This window comes from Parasteatoda tepidariorum, chromosome 1 (assembly GCF_982258835.1).
Source record: "Parasteatoda tepidariorum strain Cologne lab strain chromosome 1, Ptep-v5.0, whole genome shotgun sequence".
NCBI classification, from domain to species: Eukaryota; Metazoa; Arthropoda; class Arachnida; order Araneae; family Theridiidae; genus Parasteatoda; species Parasteatoda tepidariorum.
In genome coordinates, this window is record NC_141755.1 from 77424428 (window position 1) to 77446703 (window position 22276).

The 22276-nt window shown below is 29.7% G+C and overlaps 1 protein-coding gene across 1 annotated transcript; it reads left to right on the forward strand.

Annotated features, from left to right (window-relative positions):
- The first annotated feature begins 177 nt into the window (after positions 1-177).
- Positions 178-16334, forward strand: Bug22 (cilia- and flagella-associated protein 20). The gene is made up of 5 exons (XM_016074686.4): positions 178-473; positions 3619-3698; positions 3870-3981; positions 6608-6796; positions 16122-16334. Exons 1-5 carry the CDS (start codon positions 390-392, stop codon positions 16242-16244), a joined length of 588 nt encoding a protein of 195 aa, XP_015930172.3. The 5' UTR covers positions 178-389; the 3' UTR covers positions 16245-16334.
- The last annotated feature ends 5942 nt before the right edge of the window (positions 16335-22276 follow it).

The window sequence follows — 22276 nt, forward strand, 5'->3', positions numbered from 1 at the left end:
GGTGATTTTAAATTAAATAAAAGTTTGAAGATATTGTAGTTCATCTTATGTTCTCTATTTCAATATTAAAAAAAATGAAGATATACTTTCAGATTTTTACGTTTATAGCTTATGGCAGCATGGTTTATGTCTGAAACTCAACCAAACTTTTTAATCTTTTTGATATTAATGAACTCGCACAGTATCAAAAGCATTCAAACTTATTGATATCTAGTTTGAAACTGAGAAAACTGAGTTGAAACGAACGAAATTTTATAAATGCTGGCATTCATAAATACAACACTGAGAACCGAATAAACAAATCATAAAGAATATTTGTATATTTGCGTTAGATCGAATTTAAAAATTATGTTAAAGATTTTAGAATCATTGCTAGAATTTAGTTAACTATGTTTAAAAATACATTTCAAAGTGGATTTTTATCCATTTTGTACAGTGTAGGAAGTAAGCCGTTACAAATTTGGGATAAAAAGGTAATGCATTTAATGTTCCAATTTTTCTTACAATGATATGAGTTTCTGACTGTTTTGTAATGAAATTAAATTTTAAGGAATTTATCTTTCTAAAAGGAAGATGCCTCGTTTGGTTAACAATTTATTTTAATTTAAAAAGTGAACATTTATTTAAAATAAAAAGGGAGGAAAGAGGTAGTTTCAACCAATTCACACTAAGTTAGGGGGATATTTCTGTAATGGTACCTGTTCACGCCATCTATAGTCGCCAAGACACCAAAGTGATTTAAGTTTGCAAAAATTTAAAAAAAAAAAAATGCATGTAGAAGCTTGTTCAGGGGTTTCCTCAAGATAACTTTTGGAGTTTTTTTTTTTTTTTTAATGTTTTGTGTTTCTCATAGGCTATTGCATGGAAATTGTCAAACATAATTAATTTTGCGCACAGGTTTTGACACAGAAAACTTCCCCACAATTCTTTTTTATTACTAGAAAAATATACTATACTCTTCATGTTTGTTAATGCCTTGTATCACAGAGGAAAAAAAAATAATAGAGAAGTTTACATTAATTATAACTTTAGTTACTTTAAAACTATCTTTATTCTAATCTATAAAAAAATTGTATAGTTGTTTACAAAGCTATTGTTAGAACAGTACTATTATATGGCGCAGAAACCTGGAAACAGACTAAGATCGAAATACAAAAATTAGAAACCTTTCAAAACAAATATTTAGGGTGACCTGGGGTAATTCCTGATCAAAAAACGCAAACATCTATTTTGTGAAAAAACTATTCGAAATAGAATTTTAATATTTACTGGAAGTTTGAGGCTATATGAGATGAGTCCAATGCCACCTTCTTTTGCTTGAAAATCTAATTAGAATTTAAAAGATTTTAAATATTTAGTGATCAGGATTTACCCCTGGCCTTGATCATTTCTGGGGTAATTACTGATCACCAGTTTTGGATGTAAAGGGGCTGCTTAAAAATAATTATATAATGGTAATTAACAAATAAGACATCAAGATCAAACAAATAAACCAAAAAGATATGTTTAAGCAGATAATAAAATGATTTATTTAAAAGCAAGAACGATTAACACTTTAAAATTTCAAAAATCTTTGCATTGTGCCATACATTTTAGGCAATCAGCCAACTCATTCTCATGTTCTTCTGAAATATAAGAAAGTTCCCACATGGGTTACTTTTGCTGGATTTTTTAACTTCATTTAGGGAAAGTGTAAAGTTAAGTAAGGTATGTCAACAGCTCTGGCAGCAGCTCTCACACTGAAATTTTCATTTTCAATCATTAAAAGAAATTCACTAATTTTGTTTTCTAGAAGCTTAGTATCCTTTTTAGGCTTATAATTTCTCACCATATTTATACTAGGCTAATTTATTAACTTAAAAATTATTCTAATGATGTACACACATAAAATTAAGATAGAAGCAAGGTAAGACAAACCAGAAATGGTGCAAATCAGAATACAGTCTTGTATACAATTAAAAACAAATTTTGTGATGACAGTTAAATTATATTTTATAGTTGTTCCACTTAATAAATGTGAACTGTTATTTAAGAAAAGACGATTAGGTATTTATAAGCTATTTTATATACTGTTTATAAGAAGAAATGACAATGATCAGGAATTACCCCAGTGATCAATAATTACCCCATCTGTAGGGGGCAACATTTGATATAGTTTCCTATAATCAATTATAATGTTTACAGTAGATGTGAAACAATTAAACAAAAGCTCACACTATTTTTATATCAAAGAAAAAGAAAGTGACTCAAAATATTTATTATTAAGAGAAGGAAGGGGATCTTTGCAGAAATGTGCACATTTTGAAACCCATCTTTGAAATGGAAAATACAGAAAGCAGTTTAAAAGATACTTATTTTGTTAGATTAAACAAAAAATTATTATTATATAAATGTAGTTATACTTTAGTAAAGTGTACAAGCATTCTTGTCCATGTCTTAAATTTGAAATTTTTTTTTTTTTTTAATAAAACTTAGGTGATCATTATTTACCCCAGAAACAGAGTGATCGTGAATTACCCCGGGTCACCCTAAGATTTATTTTTAAAATTTTCTGGCCTTACAAAGTATCAAATCAAAATCTATTAAAGAAAGCTTAAATAAAAAAAAATCGAAGATGAAATTAAAAAACGAAGATGGAGCTGGCTCGGGCATATCCTTAGAATGCCCAAAGAAAAAATTTCATCTGTTGCGCTTACATGGGCCCCTGATGGTAAAAGAACAAGAGGAAGACTCAGACTTACCATCCAGCGCATGTTTTTGGGCGAATTAAATGAATGTAGAATGTCTGGCTGGGAGGAAGCAAGATCTATTGCTAAAGACAGGAGGCGTTGGAGGGATATGCTGGAGGCCTTAAGTGCCCAAGGCACGTAGAGGATAAGTATGTAAGTAAGTAAGTATAAAAAAATTGTCTTCTGGATTGATCTTTAAAATTACAAGGCTATGGAGTTGAACATTGGTAGCAGTCGTAAATCAAAAAATTGTTTCGGCTGCTGTACGACGGTTATAAAATCTAGAAAAATTGACATCCTTGAGTTCTGGCTTCTGTTCTTTAAATTGAACTGTTAGAACCAGTTGTTAATAAAATGTATAAAAAAAAGATTTAAGAATAAATTTTATTTTGTTGTGAAACATGAAGGCTGTCTTTCAAATATTAAAATGTTTTACAATTGAAAATCAAATATTTAGGAAATTTTACGTTTCTTAACAACAACACTGTTTCAAGCCATTTTATTTATTTTCTCATATTTTTACTATTTTACATTTTTCTCAATATTATAATCTTTATAAAAGTATTTTCATACATATCTTGAATTATTAAAGGAGATTTTTGGAAAGACCTTTATACTAATACTTTTGAGTGCCTACAAAACTTACAAAATTATTTTATTAATTTATTACAAAATTACTGCACGAAAAAAAATGTTTTCAATTTATGGAAACGTAGCAATAGAACAGGCCAATTATTTAGTGCACATATCAATATACCTTTATGCATGCTGATTCAAGAGGCCATTGACTTTTTGTAGGTAATAAATTTTGTTTGATAGATATCCATTATAATTGTTTGATTACATTAAAGTTATTGCAATTATGTAATGATTTTACCGTTTTTAATAGGTACGAAATGGACATATTAAAAGGATTACTGATAATGATATCCAATCATTGGTATTAGAAATTGTTGGTAACAATGTTAGGTAAGGTTATGAATTTTATTTAGTTTTCTTATTTTCAAAGAATTTTTTTACAAAACTCGCAATATGTTACTTCAAGTTTGTACCAATATTTAAAAATATGTTCTATTAGTTAAGATTATTTTTAATAGCTAAATTATGCACTAAATGGTATATATATATTTTTTATTTTAGTACAGCTTATATAACCTGCCCAGCTGATCCTCGTAAAACATTAGGAATCAAGCTACCTTTTTTGGTACTTATTGTCAAGAATTTGAAGAAGTATTTCACTTTCGAAGTCCAGGTTTGTAAAAAAATTTCAGGATTTTTTTTTTTACTTTGATTTTGTAGACTTTGATAATTTCTGATATATATTTCATTATAATAAGTAGGTACATATTGAAAAAATTATTTTATAATAATATAATTATAAAGAAACTTTGAATAGTAGTTGCTTGATACTTGTTATTATGTTGTTTCATTTAAAGTCTTATATTGCTTATTATTGTTTTGAAGTTAAAAAAATTTTTTAGTATGTAATATTATTTCTTAATTACTAATTTTTTTTGTTTGTTAGTGATACAGATGTTTCTAATGTAGTATGCACTAACTGGTATATATATTTCTTATTTTAATACAATTTTAAATTTGTTCCTAATTGTATCTAAGGATGTAGGCATTAATGCATAGTTACGAATCAATGAAAGAAGTGTTTCAGACCTATATAATTGTTTTTAAATGAAAAAGATTATGACATAAAAAATTTAAGTTACTTCACAATAGGTATAATATTTCACTAATAATTTAGAAATTATAGGAAATATATATGTATATATATAATGCCTATTTTGTCATAACATCTAAAATAAAAGACAGTTACATTTTTCTATTATTGTTTCAAGGTGTCACTATTTTTAAACTCATCAATAACAATGTTGGATGACAAATTGTAACAGTACAACAACAACATTTAAAATTGTTCTATATATTGTTAATTTTTTTATTATTTTCCTTTAAGAGTAAACTTTTATAGCATATACGATTCAAGTAAATTAAAAATTAAATACCTTATAAATAACTCATTCTTGCATTGCTTCTATTAAGAAAGCTACTTCCAAAATTATATATATACGCACACACAGACAATTTATGAATTTATGTAGTTTAAACAATTTTGACTTTGAATTTCATGAATGATTGTCCTTTTTTTTTTTGCAAAATAAAAGTTTGATGTTTTTGATATGGGCATTATTGTATAAGGCTACAGTACCTATATATTTTGGTGGAGTACTGCTGCCAGAAAAATAGAATGTCTTTTGGAAGTAGTCTTGGATTGAGAAAAGACTCAATCTGAAATATCTGAAATTTTTAATGATGGTTAAATTTTCTTTTTAAGTTAGGAAATTTTCAATCGATTTCATTATAAAAATACTTATTTCCTGCAAAATTACTCTTAACTTGTTCTTTGTTTCAGTTACATGCCTATTTATATTAGAACACTACTTTAGTTATGCAAAATCTATTAACCCCTTAACGATTGGTTAATTTTCAAGAAAACGATCATAAAAGTCCCTATTTTTTTTTGAGATCCAAACATCTTGTGCTGACATCTAGTTTAAAATAAACTTAACTATCTACAATTACCTTAAAATATCCTGGTACTGCCATCTGGTGTGCAAAAGGAGAAATCATATGTTTTTCAGGCAAAAGAAATGAATTAGTTTTATTTTTATTGGCATATTACTACCGAACACTCCAGCCTGGAAATATGACGGGAACGAGAAATAGAGGGTGAAACCTCAACCCGTCATTTTCACTGGAGCAAGAAGGAAGGGTTTGAGCATAGCATATAATCAATTTATTTTTACATTTTAACTAGAATATTTCTCCTAAATAAAAATTATTTTTCTTTGAAATTATTTATTAATTGCTGATTTGTAATAATAGTGATGTTCAATTGGCATTTAAACATGGTGTAAAGTTACAAGAAAGTAATTATGATAGAATGAAAGTGTTTAACTTAAATTATGCTGTGGCTGTGAAATACTAATTAATTTTATTTGAGAAATAAAGACAATTTAGACTTTTATTTTTCAATATTTTTTACTGTATTTAGTTTTCTTTGAGAAGAAAAACTATTTAAAGTTTTCCGTAAAAAAATTCAAAATTGAGAGATAAACTTGATTGCAAATCTTTCAATGTCTCGAAATATGCTGACAAATTTTTTTTCCATGCTATTTCAGTATTTTTTTAAATTCTAATTTGGTTACATGTCTGACAATTAAATTAGTATCTTTATTCATGCTTAGAGTTTCCAAAAGCGATTGTGTGTGTCATTTCTCTGCACTAAACCTTGGTCAGTTTCCCTCTTATAAAAAATTTAACTTTAAAAATTTTTATCTTTTGCTTAGATCCTGTTTCTATTCGATATCCTAGTCCATACTTCTGATATTATTACAATTCTTGATAAAATCTGAAAAATATATAACCTAATTTAATCAATATTAAATACAATAATATTAAAAATGTGGTGACATGTTACAGTAGTTTTAAGTAAAACATGTTATTAGTAATTTTATTAATTGTATAAGTATTGCATTGCATACATAAATAGAGTTTCGTAGAACTTATTTAAGTATTGCTATTCAATTACAGTCTTAATATTGCATAAAACGTAATCTAGTGCATATTCGTCATTTGTTTCAGTGCTCATATTTAATGTTTGACTTTTAGGGATAGATTAAAGAATGTTTTTTTTATTAAAATCATTTTTTTATATGGTAAGGATAATGGTATTATTAAAAACTGGAAATTTAGAAATTTATTTTGTCATCTAAGTTAGAATTCTTTTTATAACATTAAATCTACTCATAGTTTTTTGCTTTAAGTTTGTTATCTTTATGTTTAGCTATTAAAATTTTTTATTTCAGATAGTCGATGACAAAAATGTTAGGAGGCGTTTCCGAGCGAGCAACTATCAAAGTACCACACGAGTGAAGCCCTTTATATGCACGATGCCTTTGAGATTGGATGATGGTTGGAATCAAATCCAGTTTAATTTAGCTGACTTTACGAGAAGAGCATATGGTACAAATTATGTGGAAACACTTAGAGTTCAGGTAAGGACTTAAGTTATTCCTGCATTCTTTCTAGAAATGTTTAATTCCTGGTTGTTTTTGATAATTATACTGTTCATCTTTAATTTTTGTAATGATATTTAAAGATTGTAATTAATTTTTGAATAACAACATTGTTTGCTTGTTACTTAAATTATGATTTGATGTCTTTTTTAAAAATTAAAACAAATTTCAAGACTGAGGGCAAGCTCTGTTTGGCAGAAAATTACGGTTTACAGAGTCATAGGGCACAGGGCCGTCTTAATAGCAAGCATTGCCCGCGGGCACAGAAATATGTTTTGTGCCCCTATAAGATGTCATACTGTTTAAAATCGAACTAAAAAAACGTCACATACATAAAATAAAGCATTTTTAAGATATGCAATACTTTTAACAAACTTAAACATGTTTTTATTACCCCCAAAAACTCAATGCACATAAAATAAAGCATTTTTAAACGTGTGGTCCTAAATTAAAATGAGAACTTTTAATTTAAAACCCCTATATGCATAATTTAAAAAAAAATGAGATGCTAGGCAATTGCAATCCTCAAATAATAAAATAATTTTCAAAACCAAGAAGTTGATTAAAATAATTAAATTAAAAAATGTAAGGGTATGATAAATAAAAAAAATTCAAAAGGTATGAATTATTTAGTCAAACTATCAAAAAGTCAGTTAGTTAAACATCTTTCAATGCACATTAGATCAGACATAACCAGTTTAAAAGTTGCTGTCCCATAGTACTGTGTAATTCTAAACTCTTTCAATTATTGCTTTATTTAACTAATTATAAATACTAAACAGAGTTGGTGGTAGTCAAACATATTTAAAGACATTATGACTTAAAAAGTAGAGTACCTAAAAACTTCATTTTAACGTAGAAAAAATAGATTTCGATTCACTTTTTAAGTTTTCCTGGTGATAAACTGTTCAAACTATTGGTGCTTGCATGATAACCAATCACTATTTGTAGAAAAAAACTCACACTATTTATGCGAGAATATTATTTTAAAAATTATATAATGCAATGTTGTTTATTCTTAATTTTTTTAATATACAATTTATAAAAAGTAAGATTCTCAAGGGCTCCCTGAGTGCTGGAGGCCCCCGGGGATTGCCCGGGTGTGCCCATGCATAAAGACCGTACTGATAGGGCATGTGTCCTAGATCAGAAACAAATGATGGATTCACCATCTTGCATTATAATGTTCACCCAAATCTCATAAATTACAAGGAAGATAAGATCCCCTAAGATTCTTCTGTATAAGCTGTTTATAATGCAGAATATCTAGATACAGTTTCTAATCTTGTTAAGAAGGCATGCCAGATGGAAAATAGCTCTTAAAGTTGCGAAATTACAAGAGTGCAAGAACATTTTGATAATAACTTTTATCTGCTTTATTTTTTTTGTATTATTAGATTAACAATTTTTAATTCCATTAGATTCTATTCACTTAAAAGTGATTGTATGTTCAGGGTATCCGCGCACCTGGAAAGTCATGAAAAGTCATGGAAAGTCATGAATTTCAGTATTGAACAAATTTTGCCATGAAATGTCATGATTTTTACTATTTTTTAAAAAAAATCATGGAAAGTCATGGATTTAGGTCTCCTAAAATGGAATCCCCTCCCCCTATTTCATCCTGTTCCAAATATCTGAATTCCTAACAAAATCACCACTTCGTCATATTTTATTAGAATATAAAATGATTTTATCATGTTCTGTAAAAATTATGGTGCTCTTTCAAAAAATAAAAGAAAAAACATTATTTCTATAGCGAATTATTTTTTAAACTTCTGTGATTTAAGAATTTTTATCATTTATTTTTTTAAATTTCAAATTGAGAACAGAAAAAATCAGGAGTATTTCTTTCCTTTCTGATGAATAAGAGAAGTATCTTTAGAATATAATTCTGCAAAAAAAAAAAGGGGGAGGGTGGATTTTCTTTTGTATTTTTCTTCAGCTATTTTATTGTTTCAATTCTTTCTTTACTCTGTTTTTTAAATTTAAAATCTATAAATATGAAGATGCAGAGTATAACAGTTTTGGTTATACCTATCATTTCAATTAATGTTATTATAATGCCTTTTTTTATTTAATTTATTGTTGCATTTTTGTCGGAGAAAATAGTAATTTTGTTTAGTCATGAAAAATTCTTGGAATTAGTCATGGAAAATCATGAAAAGGCATGAATTTGAAAATCTAAAATGTAGCAGATACCTTGTATGTTCCTCTTAATCTTTTTTAAAATATATAATTTTAACCAATGTCATCTTAAATCACAGATTTTCTTGGATGTGGTCTTTTCAAAAATTTAGTTTTATAAAATAAACATATTGCATTTTCTTTATGTATTTTTGATTTTTGTCTTTTGTATGGAGATGTCGGCTTTTTCTGCTTTGTAGGCAAATTTTTTCTGAAAGTCAGCAAAATGTATGCTTTAAGAAGACGCCATACTACAGAAGAAACTTCATTGCAAATTCTCTTTCGCCTCCATTACTAATTTAAAATTTACGAAGAAAAAATGAGTACAGGCAAACCTAGAGTAAGCCATGAATTTTCAATTGCTGAAAATTGTTTTTTAAAGATATCAAAATTCATACAGATTACTGGAAGAGAACTTCTGTATTTTGTCATCATAAGTTATCTTCTCATAATTTATTTTCATTTTGATATTTTCAAAATCTCTTTTCAGTCTTTGAAATTTCATGACTTACTCTAGGTTTGTCTGAACTCACTTTTTCTATACTTTGAATTAGTTATGGAGGTGAAAGAGAATTTGCAGACTGAAAAGAGATTTTGATATTTTTAAAATCTCTTTTCAGTCTTTGAAATTTCATGACTTACTCTAGGTTTGTCTGAACTCACTTTTTCTATACTTTAAATTAGTTATGGAGGTGAAAGAGAATTTGCAGACTGAAAAGAGATTTTGATATTTTCAAAATCTCTTTTCAGTCTTTGAAATTTCATGACTTACTCTAGGTATGTCTGAACTCACTTTTTCTATACTTTAAATTAGTTATGGAGGTGAAAGAGAATTCGCGACATTATTTCATTTTGATATTTTCAAAATCTCTTTTCAGTCTTTGAAATTTCATGACTTACTCTAGGTATGTCTGAACTCACTTTTTCTATACTTTAAATTAGTAATGGAGGTGAAAGAGAATTTGCGACGAAGTTTCTCCCATGGTATGGCATTCTCTTAAGAGGAAACAGCACAGTAGAAGCCTGTGAAAAAAAAAACATTTTTTTAGAATGAATTTTACATTGATTGAGAAAAGCATAATTTATTTATTTTTTTAACTTATTGTCTACATTTTAATCTTCATTTTAGTGTTACAATTATGAAATTTAAAAAATTAACGCTTATATAATACAATGTTTATAACTTATTTTTTAAATTATCCATATCTTGCTGTATTTATAATTTGAAAAAAAAAAAAAGTCCTTATAATCTGATTCTATTTTGATTTTTTTTAAAACTACATGAATGTAGTTTTCATTGCATGTAGGATTTTAAATTTTTTTTTCGTAACAAAAAGGCCGTGTTTTGAAAAAATAAATAAATCCAAAAATGGTATAAAATAAGTTTTATTTTGTGGACAACTTAAAACGGGTCAAACCAATTAAAAAATCCCTGCATCCTACATTTTTTAAATTATCCATATCTTGCTGTACCTATAATTTGAAAAAAAAGTCCTCAGAATCTGATTCTATTTTGATTTTTTTAAAGCTATATGAATGTAGTTTTCATTGCATGTAGGATTTTAAAATTTATTTTTCTTTACAAAATGGCCGTGTTTTGAAAAAAAAATTCCAAAAATGGAGAAATAAATAAATCCGGACATGGTATAAAATAAGTTTTATTTTGTGGACAGCTTAAAACAGGTCAATCCAATTAAAAAAATCCCTACATCCATCAAAAACTATATTTTTGTGAACATTGTGGCAAAATTTGAAGTAAAATGGATTGGAAATTATATTAGTTAGATGTGTAGCAAATAAGAAGGCATAATTTTGAGTAAATTGTGTTTGAAATTTTGTGACCAATAATCCAAATAAATTTATAAAATTTTGCAACTAGCTATAATGCATGAATACCAGGTTCATAAGATGCTTCTCCGTCATAATTTTCAGCAGTCTTAAGTGATGGACTAACTATTTTTTTGTTGAACTACTCTCATGTGTTGCATCATATGTCTTTAGAATAGCAGTCGTAGGCAACGTTGCTCACCTCTGTGACTGGTCCACAGGTGCAAGGATGAATAGCAGCCAAAATTCTTCGGTCATCTTCATTTTGGACATATTCTTTGTCTGCTGCGTGTACATTTATTTCTAGTTGTTTTAAATTTGTCAATAACCCTTTGTAACTTTTATTAAAAATTATTCTAGCTAAATAAGTTGCTATAATGTTGAAATTTCCATTAATTCTTTTTCTTTCATAATTTAAGCAAATTATTTTAATAAAATAGTTAAATCGGCAGTATAGGAGTTAGCAAAATCATGAATTAACTGATCGCATATGTTCATTTATCGCACAAATTCAATTGTTTATACATGTCACAGATCCTACTGCATCATGTGCCAAATTTTTAATATTATGCTGTAATCTTTACATTTTTACCAAAATCAATTCAATATATTAGTATAATAATCTTATAAGGATAAACTATTAAAAAATGCAATAACATTTGTTTTCAGTTTTTGAAAATTTTACTGTTTTCTTCTTCTTTTTGATGATAAATTCTCACTTTACTACAGTAAAGCAAGAATAAAGGTAATTTAATTACTATTTAAAGTAATTTTTTCCATTATTACCTATAAACAATTCAAAAGCTCATATAAAACACCACATTGTCCCAATTGTTTCAAATATGAGCTTTTTAAGGTAATTGAGAAAGGTAATTTAAGGTAGCTAATTGAGATTTCGTAAGCTTTAGTTTTTAATTCTCACCCAGTTGATAAAATCTCTTTCAGGAAGTAGAACAAATGACATCCCAGTATATAAATAATTTCTTTTAGACACTTTCTTTGGAATGTTTTAAAATTTTAGATCGTTATTTTAACGTTTTTTTTACAAATGATTGATAATTTTTAGTTGTATCTATGACAAGAACATTATTCATGGCGCATAGCGTTTTTAAAAAGTGCTTGAAGGTGCTTATTTTTGATTTTCTTTTTTTAAAAGCCCTTAAAAATGCTTTTTTCATTGGGTGTTTTTAAAAAGTGCTTAATTTTCTCTTTTTGAAAATGAGATTTTTTTTTCTATCTCGATTTTTGTCATGTAATATGTAAAAGCGTGCTTTTCACATTGTTCTATTCAGCATTTTCCCAATTCAATCAACCACGATCTATTTCGGCGTACCGTCGGACCATAGCGTATGAGAACGCCAATCATTTTACATGTTTGATGAAATATTTGTAGGTCCGCATGTGTTTCTACTGACCTGGGGTTGGTGAGATTATTGCACTTTCATGTGCAATGCTGCTGCATTTTGCAAGATATTCTCAATTTCAAGCTTCACTTTCCAGCCCCTGATATCTAACTGAAAAATCTCTTGATCATTTTATAATGGCAAATGTAATCAAGAAAAGAGTTCCTTGTCAGAAACCAGTTAATTTATCATAATCATGTAAAGTCTTTGAGAATTATTTTGCATTTTGTTAATGTATATGGTGCTTAAAAATATTTTTTGAGCATTTAAAAAGTACTTAAGAGGTGCTTAATTTTTGTTGAAAGATTTGGCTATGCACCCTGTTATTTTTATTCAGGTAAAACCCTAAAAAATTGCATTTATAGTTAAAAATATTATTCTAATTGATATTTTAAGAATCATGTTGCATGTAGTGTTTAAATTAAAATGTAGTGTTAAGTACTAGTTTTCTTATATTTAGCATCTATTAAAAAGACGTGTTTTAAAAGAAACCTTTATTATATTTATATACTTTAAACATAAATCACTATATGCCCACAAAAGATCTGCTGAAAAGTCTATAATTATAAAGCTGCATTAAAGAAGCCATCTTAATAATATAAAAAGAATTCTAAACATTCAAATAATTAGCTATGTCAGTGGTTTCCAATTTTTTTTTTTTCTGTTATAGAACGGGTTAATGATAGAACTTCTTATGACAGATCCCTGAAGTTATGAATAAAGTTCACTAACACCAAAATATACTAACCAAAAAAGATTATCAATTATTCCAATCAAAAATTCATAATAACTGTTGAGAATTAAATGTTTTAATCCTTTTATCAGTAATAGTAAAAAAATTAGTTTTTTATGTCAGACAGCTGAATTTACAGATCTGGTTTGCATCTGAATTTGATCTTGGTGTTATGCATAAGATGAATTATGATTTTCGAAATAGAACTGCTATACGGTTATCAGAGAAATTTTTTTTTATTCTTGATTTCGATTATTTTATTTTGAATTAAAATTTTTGAAGAGAAATACTCGCGGAATTTTTTTTATAAGAGCTTATCCTTTTCATTATTTTTTTAATATATTGTTATTGGAATTTGTTCTTAATTTTTCAATTTCTTATTTCATTTACATGGTATTTAAATAACGTCCTAAAGTTAACTGAAATATTTAATAAATTATGAATTATTGATTGGATATACATATTATAACGGGTTTCAAAAATCATTAGTGGTTTAAAAAGAAAGTCCTAAATTTCAGAACCCTTGTGGCCCTTCTATGGGACCTTAGAGTTACCTGGAACATCTTTTAAGAATAGCTCTGTGAACATTTCCTTATATAGGATGAGATTTTTTTTCTGTTATGAAGTGGAATTTTTGTTTTCAGAAAATTCGTTATAAAAAGTGCATTTAAGAAAAATAAATAATGCAATGCGGTTTTTTAAATTTGATTTGCAGTGGCTTAGTTTTTTAATGCTGTTATTTTTCCAAAAATTAATTGTTTTTGCTCAATATCAAATTTGTTTAGAAACTTAAAAATAAAAAAATTAAATTCAAGCAGCCCATTTAGTTTTTTAAAATTATATTTTTAAACAATTTTGTTAATAAATTAATGTAATGATATGTTTTAGATTTCCTGTAATGGCATTTATAAGGAAAGAAAATGTTTAAATTTTTGTTATATAGACTATTTTGATTTTTCAGTTTCTAAATTTTAATACACTAGAAAACCTCCTTTTTTTTCTTTAAACAGAAAATAAGTTTATAAATTATTAGCTATATTTTAAAATAATTTTAAACTATAATTTCTATTTCAGTATATTGTCTAATTACTGTTAAATATATATTTATTATTATATGTATAAGTATATGTATTTTGTTATATTTATATCTTAGTTTAATGTTTCAAGAAATTTTATGTGCATTATGATTTCGTAATTAGAATACCTAGCTTTTTACAGTTTTATCCAGTTTTGCATACTTATTATGTCTAAAGCCAGTTTTGATGTCAAGAACAATATCATATACCATAATAAAGTTAATAATGCTTTTATGTTAAAAAAATTACAGTTTTTTTTTATATAGCAAAATATTTTAGACATTTATTTAAATTGATTTTATTGCAATATATAAAGAAATAAAAAAAAAAAATTATAGTTTGGCATATTTTCATTTGTTATGGAAATATAGTATTCAAAGGCTGAATTTGAATAATAATGCTTCCAATTACAAGACAAGTAAATGAAATATTTAACTACAGGCATTTCTTTAACATTTTATGCAATATTAAACATAAAAATACTAGATATTGTTCTGCTAAGCAGCTAAAATACTTAGAAACTGAAAATCAAGATTTTCAATTGATCTTTTTTAGTAAATTCCTTCACTAAAATGTTTATATCCCCACAAATGCAATATATTTGATAATATATTATCACAAAATATGAATATGCTTGTAAGATATGAATCCTATTTCTTAAATTATAATGGAATTAACGATTTTTATAAGTATTGTTATTTACGTCACTTACAACATGAGATCAAAATTTAGTCAAATTATTCAAAGTGTGTTTAAAATTTAAATTTAAAAAATAATTCTTTCCAGATTTATTAAAAAATAGTAATTTATTCTTCTATGTACCTCTGAGAAAACTGAAACGAAAAAATGTTTATTAAGCATGTGCTACGTAAATTTCAGATAGTTATTTTAGTAGAAATTATTACCTTTTTATTTATTACAACTTTATAAAATGTGGAGCTGTTTGTTTGATGATCCTTTTTGCATTGAAAATGAAATCAGTATTATATTATTCAAAACAAAGTGCACTCACAGCATATTTTAAAAAGTTTAAAACTTTTGCCATCTTTAAAAAGTTAAAAATTTTTTTTTGTAAACTCTTTCACAAATAATTTGCAGTAATAGGCTGAGATGGCTGGGCCATCTATGGAGAAGCTCTGGAAATAGTGCCATGAGAATAGTCACCTTTATGAACCCCGAGGGGTCACGTCCCCGAGGGAAATTTCCTACTAGATGGCTGAACGACACCGAAAATGATTTGAAAACCCTAAAGTTTAGAAATTGGAAGGGAGTTGCCATGGATAGGAAGCGCTGGCATTTGTCAGCTGTTGAGGCAGCCAAGGCCTGCAAGGGGCTGTTGCGCTGACAAAGAAGAAGAAGACGAAAACTCTTTGTTCTCATTTTTAAAATCCACCCATTATCAATTCATATTTTATTTTGAGCATTTTCTAAAGGTCTTTAGTGTGCAAAGGTTTGCTTGCAAAGGTCTAACCTCTATGCTTAACTGAAGAATCATTTTACTATTCAAAGTTTTGCAACCAATATCAGTGAAAATAAAATTGTTGCATATCACATGCTTGTTTTTTTTTTTTATCATCATGTTACTAGGGGTGATGTTTCATACTGGCATTTATGCTTGACAGTCACTATAAAAGGGTTAAGCATTTTGTTAGATTAAGTGGTTTTACTTGGAAAAGTCTAACCTCTATGCTTAACTGAAGGATCATTTTACTATTTGAAGTTTTGCAACCAATATCAATAAAAATAAATTTTTACATTTTACATGCTTGTTTTTTCATCATCACGTTGCTGGGTGGGGTGGGGGAGATTATAACCATTGTCTCCAAAATAATAAATTTTGAAAACTGAGGATTTTTAGTTTGATAACCATTGTCTCCAAAATAATAAATTTTGAAAACTGAGGATTTTTAGTTTGATAACCATTGTCTCCAAAATAATAAATTTTGAAAACTGAGGATTTTTTAGTTTGGCAAACTTAAATGCATGCTGTAATTCTGTTATTGCTAAGAGTGGTTGCATTGTAAGTTGAAAAATTAAAGTAAAGTTGATGAGTGTATAAATTTTCTTCTTACATCTTTCAGATACATGCTAATTGCAGAGTACGCCGAGTATATTTCTCAGATAGGTTGTATTCTGAAGATGAATTGCCAGCTGAATTCAAGCTGTATATTCCTGCTCACACTAAAGTCAAGGCCTCTGCATAATCACACGACTCACAGTTTTTAGTGATAATATTTTGTACTTGTGATTTTTTTGTTAATCTATATTTGTCAATAAATGTTTTATCTAAATCATATGCCATCTCTCTCTTTGTCTATAGTACAGATGGTGTTCACATTTTTTTTCTCATCCAATTTTATATTGCTGTCTATCGATAAATTGACAGTGTTTATTGTTCACTGCAGAGTATTCATAACAAAATGTGAATACTCTGCATTGAACAATAAACACTGTCAATTATGAATACTCTGCAGTGGTGTTCAGAGAAAGGGTGAAGGGGTAAAATTCCTAAAACCAGACTTCTAGCTTATAAAGGAGACTTAAACCTAACCTTATTGCTTTTATTTTTATTATGATAAATTTTTAGCAGGAAAATATGCTCAAGCACAATATTCTATGCAGAATAAAATGTGATTTTAATAAAGATGTACCAATGAAGTTTTAAGGTCATTGGTATTTATATGTTCCTTACATTTAATTAAAAATTGAGAATATTTTATTAAAAATCATGCATTTTATAGTACATAAAAATGAATTTAAAGTCTGGATTTTGTTCTTTTTTTTTAATTATTAAATTTTTTTATCAACTTTTTTTTGCTTCTACAGGGGTTTCAATATTATTTTTTTCAATGGCATCTGTCAGTATTCTGATTCCACTCCCCTGGCATCTGAATGACCTCTGACCTGAAGGTCAGTGGGTGAGGGACAGGAGAAGTATTGTTCCCCTTTTTGTTGGGAGAGGGAAGAGTTGACTCTCTCCAGAGAAATGAGATCTATTATTGACATGATGCTGATAGAGTGTAGATGACGAAGAAGAGAGTATTGGGGCTCCAAAAATAAAAGCTGGACTTAGTTTTTATTTTATTTAAATATTTGTACAATTGAGTACAATAATCCTGAGTCTAAAATAAATATAAACTGGTATAAGTCCCCATCACCATTCTGAGTGTTTCAAAAGAAGAAACACAAATGAAATCATTCCTCAAAGAATGATTGTAACAGCATTTAATCAAGGCGATTACCCTATGGTCTCATGCATTCCCATACCTCCTCACCATACCACTTATACTGTGTCTTATGTTCAAAAAGTTATTGCTGTTTTTGTTTTATGTAATTTGGCAGAATGTGCATTTGAAACATTTTCTTAAAGGAATATGTTGTGGTTTTTGCAAGGGCCATAAATTTAGTATATGTTTTATTAGTACAAACCTGTGTATAGGGCCGCGATGGCTCAGGGGATAGAGCGCTCGCATGCCAATGAGGTGAATCGGGGTTCGAACCCGGCGATGGCTGGTGTACTGATAAAAGTTCATTTACAGTTTCGTTTTTTTTAAATTTATCTTTGTGCCAATAGGTGGCAGCATGAGTCTTAAAACTTATAGTAATGACAGTAAAAATAAACCTTTTTTCTGAACTTTTAATATTCTTATATAAATGTAATAATTAAGTTTTATTGTTAAATATTTTAATTTTAACTAAGAATAGATTAATACAAACCTTTAATTTTATATACTTCACTTTTGGTCGTAAATTTAATTTGTAATATTTGTAATATTGTATGGTGGCAACACACTGGGTTGGATGATAAAATTGATGTTTTTAGAGGGTTCTGTTGATGTTCACGAGGTGAGGAGGTGGTTGAAAATCTCCTGGAAAAATTGTTGATTATACCAATGAAGTGATAAAATATTTTTTAGAATAGTGTAATCCGTGCCTTATGGTAAGGCATATTGGCATGAAATGTGTGGAGGAGGGAATCCTAATATATGCCACATGAGTTAGTGCTGGTGAGAGGAAGCTCACGTCTAGCGGTCACACGTGGTATGGTATAATATTATATGGGGCAAGATGTTAGCCCGTGGTAATCACTGATGTGCAGTTTGCTTGTGTGATGCTAGTCCCCTCGGACAACTTTTTTTTCATATGTATTCCTAATGAATGTGTCATTTTTTGTAATTTTTAGAAATGTTTTTTTTATCAAGTCCCTTAAGGACTTAATCCTTTTTTTGAAGTAATTTTAATAAACCCAGTTATTTAACCTAATACCTTAGATAGCATGTATTTTCTTGTTGTGTGATGAGAGTGTTAATTTTTACTTTGCAGATGAACAGGTAAGGTATCCCATGCTGGAGAATCGGTGGATCATTAATAATTAACTTAGTTAAGGGAATTAATACACAACGCGATGTTAAATTTTGGGGAATATAAACTGCTGTTTGTAGAAAATGCAACACCATGAAGGAATCATCAGAATCAAATGAAATTCGCAGCAAATGTCAATTATAGGATATTATGCAAATTAATAAAGTTTCAGAGCCATCGCGCGTGCGTGGCGCGCGCAGCGCCCTCTGAATTGATGCTGAAAGCGTATAAATAAAGTGCTGTAGCGGGACGTTGAAAATAGTCTATGATTATTTGTTAGTGGCAAACGTTTAGTGAGACCTGAGTATGCCTCCACGACGGAAGAATAAGAAATTCAAGCAACTTACGGAGTTTGAACGAGGGAGGATAATCGGCCTTCGAGAAGGAGGATTTTCCTATCGCGCAATAGCAGCTCGTATGCAGCGGAACAGTTCCACAGTGATGCGAGTTTGGAAGCAGTGGACCGACGAGCACCGAACAACTCGAAAAACAGGCACTGGACGACAGAAGGTGACGTCAGAGCGCGATGATCGACACCTGCTCCGCATGGCGGTGAATGATCGCACAGCTTCCTCCAGGCAGCTGGCAGCACATTGGTCTACTGCTACAGGTGTACAATTGTCGGCTTCGTCAATTCGTCGTCGTCTGCTGCGCCGTGGATTGCGTGCAAGGGTGCCATTATACAGGATTCCCCTCACGGCGGATCATCGACGGCTGCGTCGGCAGTGGGCTCTTGAGCACAGAGACTGGCGAGCTGATTGGCACCAAGTTGTCTTTTCAGATGAATCACGCTTCAATTTGTGGATCCATGATGGCCGTGTTCGTGTTAGACGTTATGCCGGTCAACGCTGCCTTCCTGAGTGTATTATTGAACGACATAGTGGTCGAACACCCGGAGTTATGGTCTGGGGTGCGATTTCGTATCATGGACGATCCAATTTGATACGAATTGAGGGTAATCTCAATAGCAACAGATACGTCCGTGAAGTGCTACAGCCCGAAGTCGTTCCTTTCCTTCAAGGCATCCCTGGAGCTATCTTTCAGCAGGATAATGCACGCCCACATGTTGCGCGGACTGTTAGAGACTTCTGTTCAGCACAACGCATGCAACTTCTTCCTTGGCCTGCTTATTCGCCGGATATGTCGCCTATTGAGCACGTGTGGGATATGGTTGGTCGGCGTCTCACTCGTGATCCGCGTCCTGCAGTTTCCAAAGACGAACTTTGGTTGCGCATACAAGCGATATGGAATTCTCTTCCTCAAGCAGATATTCAACATCTGTTTGACTCCATGCCACGTCGTATAGCAGCACTTATTGCAGCGCGTGGTGGCTGCACCAAATACTGATTTCGGACGCTTAATTTGTTTCTTTTGTTTTGAAAATTTCATCATTTATTTGTATCAGTACAAGTCGTTTCTGCATTAAATTTCATTTGATTCTGATGATTCTTTCATGGTGTTGCATTTTCTACAAACAGCAGTTTACTATACTAAACGGCACAAATGGTGCCGTGACCTCTAGCATGGCTTAACCTTACTTGTTTATTTATTTATTTGTATGTTAATAAGACAATTATTTTAATTTTTGGTAATGGTATTAGTCAGGTAGTAATTTGCATTTTAAAGTTGGTGTTGATTATGATTTATTTGATATATTTAGTGCAGCTACTTGTGTTTTACTAATATAATTTATTATATATTTATCTTATGCATTTTTAATTGTACATTACGATGGATAAAGATAAAACAGCAGTAGCTGGGGTGTTTGTTCCACAAACACTTAATGTAATGCATATTTCCTTGTTACCAACTTTTAGAGGGGAAGGGGGCATTGCTTTGTCTGAATTTTTAGAAAGGATAGAAGATGCAGCATCCCAATTTGGGTGGTCAGAAAGTGACAAAAGATTTGTGTTAAGGGACAGATTATATGGGGAGGCCAGGGAGCTGTTAAATGAAAATAGGGATGAAGCAAATACGTATGATAGTATGGTAAAAGTTTTGAGGAAAAATTATATAAGGCATACCTCACTTAATGTTAGCCTCTTTGATTTTTTGAATTTCAAGCAACCGATGAATATGCCGGTGGAGCGTTTTGTAGCTCAAGCTACTTTAAAAAGTAAAACGTTAAATTTTGGGGAAGTAGGTAAGGAAGCGGCAGAGGTTCAACGCAAACATATGCTTTTAAATATGTTAAAGAGCAACATTAAGCCGGAAATCTTAAGAGGGGTATTAGCTAGAGACCCACAGGATGTGGCGGAGTTAAAAAGGCTGGCTGTGTTGAAAGAAAACGCGATAAAGATGACAGCCAGTGTTTTGAATCCCTTTGCCCAACCGTTTAATGGTCAAGCAGAAGTGCAGAGACAAGAGGAGGTATATGCAGGGGAATCTACCCATAATTTAGCCGAAATATGCGACAAATTAACGGCACAAGTTATATCATTAACCGAAAAGGTGGATCAGTTGCAAAAATCACAACAAATGAGTTACCAAAGTTTTAAGAAGGAGAAGAAAAAAATAAAATGTTACAGGTGTAATATAGAGGGCCACATTGCCAGAAATTGTCGGGCTAAGTTAGAAAATAAAGGTTTAAACTGAATAGGGGCTCCAGGATAGCACAGCCTCAGGAGAGTGACCCCATGACAGTGCATGAAATTTTCATAAATGAGTCAGGTAATTTACCTACAATAAGGGTAGGGTTAGGTGATAAACAAAATATTGCTTTAATTGATACTGGGGCATCTATAAATGTAATTGAGGAGAAATATATTCCAGAGGGGGGCAATAAATTTAAATGTAACATTAAAATTAGAACAATTTCAAACAAATTGATAAACATTCAGGAGCAAGTAAAGTTAAAATTTATGATTAACAATAGTGAATATTTAGCAAATTTTTATATAACACCAGTTCCTATTTCAGATAAATTTCAAATAATCCTAGGTCAACCATTTTTACAAAACAATAAGTGTATATTAAATTTTAAAGAGAATTGTATGATATTGAATGATCAAAAAATTAAATTTTTGAATGTTAATAACATTTCTGTTACAGTTGTGGTGAATTTGAATCCTAATACTTATGGTTATGTAAACGAAAAGAAGGTTTTGCCTGCATATTCTGAGTGCATGGTTAGAGTCCAGATTAAAAGTCGTTTAAGTACATCTCTGATTTTGGCTGAGGCTTACAACCCAGAAGAACGACAATATGTGGTAGGTAGGTCTGTTCATAATAACAATGATAGAATTTTGGTGAAAATTATTAATCCCACAGATAGAGATATTAATTTGAATAAGTTAACTAAGATAGTAGATATTTTACCAGTATTGAATCAAGAACAAGTTAAAGAAATTTATCAGTTTGAAGAATGTGATATAGGGGAAATTCCAGAGTCAGATTTAAATTGGGAGGAAACTTTTAAAATTGATCATTTAGATATAGTAAATCAGAAGAAGTTATTAGAATTTTTAGAAAAAAATAAAGCCGTATTTGCAGCATCAGTACTTGACCTACCTGGTTGTGATGTAGTTAAACATAAAATTGATTTAATTGATGATAAACCGGTTAAAAAACGACCGTATAGGGTTCCTTATCACTTGCGGGAGGAAATGGATAAACAATTGAACATTTTAATTGAGGCGAAAATTTTAGAACCTTCAGTTTCAAGCTTTGCTGCACCAGTTATGTTAGTTAAGAAAGCTTCAGGGGATTTTAGACTGGTAACAGATTTTAGAGGCTTAAATACAAAAGTGATCCCTGATACATACCCGATACCAAACATTTCTGAAGCCATTGATAATCTGGCAAGTGGGAGGGTATATTCTAGTTTAGATTTAATGAATGGGTTTTTACAGCAGATTGTCGTTGAGGAGGATAG